At 50.4% G+C, this 7,588-nt stretch overlaps 2 protein-coding genes across 2 annotated transcripts; one reads left to right on the top strand and one right to left on the bottom strand.

The window, feature by feature from the left end:
• Nucleotides 1–426: 426 nt before the first annotated feature.
• On the bottom strand, nucleotides 427–4,521 carry Rnf167 (ring finger protein 167). The gene is made up of 9 exons (XM_031353476.1): nucleotides 3,775–4,521; nucleotides 3,619–3,699; nucleotides 2,509–2,634; nucleotides 2,323–2,410; nucleotides 2,070–2,160; nucleotides 1,792–1,897; nucleotides 1,587–1,680; nucleotides 1,022–1,102; nucleotides 427–937 (listed from the first exon to the last, which is right to left on the bottom strand). The coding sequence occupies exons 1-9, from the start codon at nucleotides 3,856–3,858 to the stop codon at nucleotides 642–644; spliced, it is 1,047 nt and encodes a 348-aa protein (XP_031209336.1). The 5' UTR covers nucleotides 3,859–4,521; the 3' UTR covers nucleotides 427–641.
• A 174-nt stretch (nucleotides 4,522–4,695) lies between these two features.
• On the top strand, nucleotides 4,696–7,588 carry Slc25a11 (solute carrier family 25 member 11). The gene is made up of 8 exons (XM_031352958.1): nucleotides 4,696–4,951; nucleotides 5,477–5,629; nucleotides 5,715–5,921; nucleotides 6,089–6,179; nucleotides 6,261–6,351; nucleotides 6,438–6,537; nucleotides 6,617–6,668; nucleotides 6,789–7,588. Exons 1-8 carry the CDS (start codon nucleotides 4,857–4,859, stop codon nucleotides 6,942–6,944), a joined length of 945 nt encoding a protein of 314 aa, XP_031208818.1. The 5' UTR covers nucleotides 4,696–4,856; the 3' UTR covers nucleotides 6,945–7,588.

Below are 7,588 nucleotides of genomic sequence, written 5' to 3'. Positions count from 1 at the left end.
CCTGTGTGGCTTGCACTTGGCATTAGTTGGAGACAGGCATTGTGACCCACCTCAATTGATCCTCAAGTAGGTACCTGTTTCTTGGCTGTGTCCAGAATGAACTCTTTGATTTCCTTTTTTTCTCAGCCCCAAGGACTAAGTAGGCATTCATCCATGTACTTAAGTCATGTGACCTAGGCCCCCTCTATAGTGGTATTTCCATCTCAGGCCCACTTAAATTAGTATGTAATGGAACATAGCCATCCAGACCAGAGAATGGGTCCAAGCCTGCGGGTGAGGCAGGGCCACTTGAGTCATCCTTGTGTAGGTGGGGCTCCCCCTCCCTGAGTCATAGCAAATGCAGCTAGGGCTGTCCCTCTGACAAGTTAATCCTATGAGGTGATTATTTTTCCAGAATTTCACCTGTGTAAAGATGATCTTACCCACTTTTTTAACCACCAAAAAAAAAAAACAAAACAATTTTATTAATCCAAGAAGTTAAGACGACCATGTCCCTATGGCTCCTAGCCCCCTCAAAAGGATGAGGCTGGGTCCATGAACCTGGGGTGGAAATGTCCCCTATCCCTCACCCTCAGCTTATGAGACTGGAAAAGAGTTTGTGCAAACAGGTTGGTCACCAAGAGGTACCAAGTATGGGGGTGTCAGGCCAGGGCAGCAGATGAAGGAGAAGGTGAGGGATCTGTGGAGGGCCCAGGAAAGACCATGGGAGCGGGGGCTAGGGATCCAAAGGATGTGGGAAGAGTAGAGCTAGAGCCCAGGAGTGGGGTCCATTCTGAAGCAGGTTGGTCCCTTGGCTCCCCTTCATCACCTTCCTCTTGCTCTTGAGTTTCTTCTTCCTGCTCCTCATCCCCAGGACCCCGATGAACAGGTTGTTTGCAGATAGGACAGGTCTTTCGGGTCTGAGTGAGCCAGGGGTCCACACAGCGACTGTGATAAGCTGTGGAATAGTACGTATGAAGTGCCTGGTCCCTGCAGGTTGGCAGCACAGACAGGCATGGATGGGCACATGTAGTAGTCTTACCATGAGCACAGGGAAGGACTCGAAGCTTGTCCCCATCCTCATACTCATCCAGACAGATGGCACAAACATCATATTGGTCTCCTGGGAAAAGGAAAGGATTCACTGAACTATTGACAATCAAGCCCAAGAAAACTCATTGTACAAGTCTTACAAATTTGGGGCACTACATAAAATCTTGGGTCTAGAAGGGACAAGCAGAGATAAGGGAAGTGGGTTGGGGGGTAGGAGGGGAAAGCAGAACTGGGAGGGGCGAGGCTTTTGCTATAGCCTTATATGGTACTGGAGGCTCGAAGTCTAGATAACCCAACCCCTTACCTGCTTTGAGTTCTTCCATCTCTTACTCTCTATACCCCCCCCCATACACAAGGTCAAAAATTTTCCTTTGTTCATCTTTGCTTTCCAGTTCCTGCTCTACCCTACCTCCTTTGTGGTTGGTTGTCTTGTCTTTTACCAAGCAAAGGTAGCACCTTTTCGGCTCTTTGAACCCCTTAATCTACTTACTAGATTCAAAAAAATTCTTCAAAATGAGGCCAGCTAGGAGAAAGGCCCCTTCTTGTGCCCTTACCTTTTTGATAGTCATGGGTAGGAATCTGTTTCAGCTGCTCTTTGGTAAGTCGGTTCCGTTGAAGCCGTTTCCGGTGCTGGATACAACGAACTATCTAGGGATAAGGAAGAGTGGACCAGGCTTAAGAAGTTACTGGAAAATGCAATAAAAACCTCCCATCCACAGATTCAGTCTGACATTGTAAGTTCTTTCCTCAGCTACTTACCAATACTGTTCCCATGGCCAAAACCAGCAGTCCTACAATCCCAGTGAAAGGAATGAGGTAATAGCCCAAGGGGAAGCTATTGTCTGGAACCAGAAGCACCCGAGCCCTGAGGAAAGAAAGAACTTCAAGCCAGGTAAAATAAGGTTACTGGCCTGGGACAAGGCAAAAATGAGGAGAAAGTAAGCCAGCTGAGGAAGGGCCTGAGCCCGAGTCGATAGGGTCCAGACCAGCATGGAACCCAAAAGGAGGGAAGAATGGGAAGAAAGAATGTGTCCTACCCTTTCTCATAGACAAAGAGGGCTCGTAGGTACTCTGCACTTCTCTCTCCGATAAATACAGATGGGATCCAGATCTGTTGTTGGATTTCCTCTGTAGGGAACAGGGTATTAGGGAATTAGCCTTCCATGCCTCAATTCCTTGAAACTGGCTTTTTGGCACTTTTTGCAGATCTCAACCAACTGCCTTTTAGGTCTTTAGCTCTCCCTCTGAAGTCCACCGAAAACCTAGTAGTGCAGATCTCTTCATCCTTACCACTGTTCCACACCATGTTTAGAAGTTCATTGGAATTCACATTGTGTACCACAGCTGCACCATACCCAGCTTTCTGAGCATTTAGGACCTAAGGAGGCAAAGGGGGTAAAAGTTGTAAACCTTGCTTTTCTTCATTCCTACTGTCATTCACCCTGCCTTACTACCTCCCATTCCCCATTCAGCAACCTTGAGGTCAAAGTTGCAGTCGAATCTTCGAAGCAGTGCAATAAAGACTGACCCATTGACCGGGGCTGAGGGTGGTGGGGCAATAGGACTGCAGGCGTTTTCTGGGTGGGCCTCCACAAGGAACCCCTGAGGGATAAAGGCAAACAATTGCATTTTTCATCTTACTTCTGTCGTCCACAGGACCTACCAAACATAACACTATATACTATGTATTCTGCAGCTATCATTACTCATTCTTGAGGTCTGAGCATCCCACCCAACTCAGAGTCTACAACTTAGGCAGACGTGATGATACAAGCATTTAATCCCAGCACTTGGGAGTACAGTTAGTTAGTTGAAGGCCAGCCTGATCTGCACAGTAAGTTAGAGACAGCCAGAGAGTCCAGTCTCAAAAGAAAAGATCTCTCAGCCTCCTGAAGATGCAGTTACAGTAAACAACATCCCTATACCACAGACTTGACTTCTCAAGGCTAACTTAGTTCTACTTTAAGTTTCCTACGGATAGTGATTCAGCTTGCTACTCATTCATGTCATTTTCACCAAGTTTTTTCACATTTCACCTTTCAAGTACATACAGCATCTTCAATTCATTTTCCAATTAGCCATCTTAGAACTCTACTGCTATCTGTGGCCCAGATGAGTTCTAGCTATGTAGCAAGAACTTTGTAATGAACTACTACAGACATGCTTATCGTACTAGCACAATAGCCCTCAGTTAATTTCTATTACCCATTTTACTCAGAACCAATAAAAGACTGTGCACAGCCATCCGTACAAACAGTAAGTAGCTCCAGAGACATTGCTGATAAACACCTGCTTTTTATCTTAACCCACTCTCAGACTCCCTCTTAAACTTGTGAGTTCTAGGACATGGACATGGTCTTTTATCTCTAGATTCTGGACTCTCTGCTGGACATAATCATGCACTTAGGTTTTTCTGGGGTGGGGGCGCTGTTTGCTAGATATTCAACCTAGAATCTTCACACATACTAGAAAAGCACACTAGCACTAAACTAGGTCCACAGTCCAATGCATCCGGCTGCTAACTCCTGAGCACGGCAACTTTAACCCCTGCCCAGGACACACACGGGGAAATGGGGACAGCATCACCTGTAGTCCCTCATCGCTCAGAGTGGCCCCAAATAGAGCCGGAAGATCTGCAAAGTCCATGCTGGCATTGTGCTCCGAAGTCTGCAGACAAAACAGTACATCTTCAGTCTGAAACCCATTTTCAACAACCTTTCCCCATCCGACCCTCAGACTCACCGCTCGAATAAGCCCTCGGATAGGGGCTGCTCCCCACAGCACGGTAGCCACAACAACAGGAAGCGGGAAGGCCGCAGGGTGCATGGCAGCAGGAGGGGTAAAGTCGAGAAGGTCGCGTCCCGATAGCAGGAGCAGAAGCCGAGTCCTGCGCCCTCTCTGCCGCTCCTTCAGTATCCCAGGGGTCCAACCACCCCTAGGTCCCACTTCTCAGCTACATGGGGGCGTCGGGGAAGGAACTCCGATTCGGGAAGTGAGATTATCAAACCAGCTTAGTGGAGCTGGGAGGGGAGACAATATATCTTCCTCTGATACAGAAATAAGACAGAATAGGAACGAAGGCAAACAGGTAACAAAAAAACAAAAAAAAACTTCTGGAAGGGTGGGAGAAGTCTCAAAGAGGAGGGACTTCCGGCCAGGTAGGCCGTCTTCCTATGCCCCTGGAAGAGGGTTTCCGGTGAGAAAGGCCGCTTCTAGTATTGGACGCTCAGGACGGAGGACTTCCGGTCCAGAAAGACCGGTTGAAGGAAATGTTTGACATGTAGAGAGTGCCTGCGGAGAGGGAGGGAGCTGCGATGCGCAGGAGACGGTCTAATTTTTTTCCCTTAGTCCCTGAGATCCGGGAGCTGCCCTGTTTACAAACCTTTCCTTCGTCTGGCCGCCGCGAATACGTTCAAGTATCGCGAGAGTGCTCACCACCACCCTCACCATCACCGCTACCACTCCCGTTTCGCCGCTGAAATGTATCGCGAGAAGCCTCACAGGCCGAACTCGGCCGACTCACTCGCTCTCGCGAGATTTTCAAACAAACTATTTTTCCCGCGATTCCAATTCGGGAGGGGCGGGAGCTACAAGGTAGCTTCCTAAGTTAGCCACGCCCCCCATCTTGCATCTTTGCCCCGCCTTATTCCCGGCTGTCTTTGCGCTACGAGCCTGCACCCGCCCCAGCTTCCAGCTGGAGCTAGAATTGCTTATTGGAGGGGCGTGCGCGCGCGCGCCCTCGCCCTGTTGCGCGCTGGTGTCACCTTGGGCGCGAGCGGGGCTGTGTGTGCACGGGACCCAAAGCCGAGGGCCATCAAGGGGCGATGGCAGCGACGGCGAGTCTCGGGGCTGGACGGACGGACGGGAAACCCCGTACCTCCCCTAAGTCGATCAAGTTCCTGTTTGGGGGCCTGGCTGGGTAAGCTCAGGCCCCAGGGATGGGGAAAAAGGAGGAAAGGACGAGAGCAAGCACCTGGGCTCAGTGTAACTTGGGGTATGTTGCAGTAAATTGAGCCGGTGCGGGGTCCCTGATGGGTCTATTCACCCATCGCAGGGACCCAACTGGGGTGCATTCAAGGGTCATTGCCCCGTGTTTCCACCACCGTTGCTTCACAGTGCCTGTTTGGGTGGTGGATCTCGGTCATTAAAGGCTTTGTTTTGGAGTCCTAGGTTGTGGACGCCCTCTCCACCATTCCTTAAACTGCCTGTAGTCCTAATATTGCTTGAATCCTAAAGAACTGCCTGAAGCATTTCGATTTGCATGCTCTTTATTGGGCAACTGGACTCTTCTGGCACATCGCCTTTGATGCACACTTACACACATGCCCACCAGCCTCCTGAATCCTGAGTTGCACGTCAGGCCCTGACCTTTGTAACTTCTTGCTGCCAGGTTGCAGTAGAGCTGGAACATCTGACCTCTGATTCTTTTCCTGCCTTACTTCAGGATGGGTGCTACAGTTTTTGTGCAGCCCCTGGACCTGGTGAAGAACCGGATGCAGTTGAGTGGTGAAGGAGCCAAGACTCGAGAGTACAAAACCAGTTTCCACGCCCTCACCAGCATCTTGAAGGCAGAAGGGCTGAAGGGCATTTACACTGGGTACTGTGGACTCAAGCTGGGGAGGGAGATTGTTGGTTGGCAGGTCCAGACCTTGGCCTGATGTGCTAACATTTCTACTCCTCAGGCTGTCAGCTGGCCTTCTTCGCCAGGCCACCTACACCACTACTCGCCTTGGCATATATACTGTGTTGTTTGAGCGCCTGACTGGGGCTGATGGTACACCCCCTGGCTTTCTCCTGAAAGCCCTGATTGGCATGACTGCAGGTGCAACTGGTGCATTTGTGGGAACGCCAGCTGAGGTGGCTCTCATCAGGATGACTGCTGATGGCCGGTGAGTCCTGTGTCTGAGCTTAACTCCAGCCCCATTGCTGGAATCTAGGATGATGTTGTTGTTAATCAATATCTATATCAGGGCACTTACCCATTCAGGCTTCCCTTTCTTTGTTCCTATGGACCCTGGGCTGTCCTGATCTTGGCCTTCCCCTGCCTTTTCCCCAGGCTTCCAGCGGACCAGCGCCGTGGCTACAAAAATGTGTTTAATGCCCTAATTAGAATTGCCGGGGAAGAAGGAGTCCCCACACTGTGGCGGGTGAGTGAAAGGGTTAGAGTTTTGGGGAATGCCGGGTTAGATCTTGGGCATTTTTGACTGCCTCTGTTCTCCCACCTCCAGGGCTGCATCCCTACCATGGCTCGAGCTGTCGTCGTCAATGCTGCCCAGCTTGCCTCTTACTCCCAATCTAAGCAGTTCTTGCTGGACTCAGGTAAGAGATCCAGAGCCGAGCACTCAGTGCCCAGCCCGGCCTAAGCTACCTGAGAGTTGACTACCACCATCTGCTTCACCTCCCAGGCTACTTCTGTGACAATGTTCTGTGCCACTTCTGTGCCAGCATGATCAGTGGCCTCGTCACCACTGCTGCTTCCATGCCTGTGGACATCGTCAAAACTAGGTGAGTCTGTAACCCGGGACTGGCCAGCTTCGGAAGGACCCCCTTCCTGTCTTTCAGGTTCATACTCCCTCTCTTTCAGGATCCAAAATATGCGAATGATCGATGGGAAGCCAGAGTACAAGAATGGGCTGGTGAGAAGGCAGGGAGGGGGAGCTGGGTGCCCTGGGAGGGGTGTGAAGGGAGCTGGGTGCAGGGGACAGAGTGCTTGAGGCCAGGTCCTAGCCCCAGCACTTCCCTGCCTGTCTGTCTAGGATGTGCTGCTGAAAGTCGTCCGCTATGAGGGTTTCTTCAGCCTGTGGAAGGGCTTCACACCATACTATGCCCGACTGGGCCCCCACACTGTCCTCACCTTCATCTTCTTGGAACAGATGAACAAGGCCTACAAGCGTCTCTTCCTCAGTGGCTGATCTGGCAAGGTCCCGGGACTAGTATGCCAGGCTTCCAAGTCACCCATTGCTATTACAGTCGCTGTGCCCTGGGGGGCCTGGATTCTGCTACTCTGGGCTATTATTCTATTTATTTTCCCTCTACAGTGTGGTTTCCTCCTTTGCGGTAAAGAACTTTAATGTGTTCTACCCCCTGCTCCAGCTTGCCATGCTTGGCCCGATGCTTAGGATCATTCTGCCCCTGGCTATTCCTGAGGAGACCTAAGGAACAAGCTGAGGATTTCTAGTCTCCCCTTGGGGGTTAGTTTCAGGGCACGGAAGACAGCAGATCCCTCTCTCTGGGGAATCCAAGGCAGAGCTGAGGAGTCAGGGGAAAGCAGAAACTGTCAAGATGAGCAAAGGGTCTATGGTGGAAGGACGTGACCTCCCTCCTCCCTGAGGACTTAATAAATTGGATTGATAACGCCAGCCCCAAATCTGGATAGTCTTAAGGGCCATAAGGGAGCTAGCTGCACAAAGAAGCTCGTGTCTGGAGTTTTTAATGAAACTATTAAAGAAAATCACCTACCAGTTTTATGAAAATGCTATGTAAATAAGTCATAACTCAACAGGTGACAGAAAAAAATAAAGAAGCTGGGCAATGTAGCCCTGACTATCCTGGAACT

Source organism: Mastomys coucha, unplaced genomic scaffold (assembly GCF_008632895.1).
Source record: "Mastomys coucha isolate ucsf_1 unplaced genomic scaffold, UCSF_Mcou_1 pScaffold5, whole genome shotgun sequence".
Taxonomy (NCBI): domain Eukaryota; kingdom Metazoa; phylum Chordata; class Mammalia; order Rodentia; family Muridae; genus Mastomys; species Mastomys coucha.
This window is presented reverse-complemented; position numbering and strand designations above follow the sequence as displayed.

Bases quoted from the DNA above. Each gene is read 5' to 3' on its own strand.
- Slc25a11 (XM_031352958.1), top strand. From the start codon at position 4,857: ATGGCAGCGACGGCGAGTCTCGGGGCTGGACGGACGGACGGGAAACCC. The intron at 5,630-5,714 runs GTACTGTGGACT...TCTACTCCTCAG, and splicing joins CTGAAGGGCATTTACACTGG to GCTGTCAGCTGGCCTTCTTC. The intron at 6,538-6,616 runs GTGAGTCTGTAA...CCTCTCTTTCAG, and splicing joins GTGGACATCGTCAAAACTAG to GATCCAAAATATGCGAATGA.
- Rnf167 (XM_031353476.1), bottom strand. From the start codon at position 3,858: ATGCACCCTGCGGCCTTCCCGCTTCCTGTTGTTGTGGCTACCGTGCTG. The intron at 2,161-2,322 runs GTAAGGATGAAG...TGTTCCCTACAG, and splicing joins AAACATGGTGTGGAACAGTG to AGGAAATCCAACAACAGATC. The intron at 1,103-1,586 runs GTAAGGGCACAA...TCCTTTTCCCAG, and splicing joins TACCCATGACTATCAAAAAG to GAGACCAATATGATGTTTGT.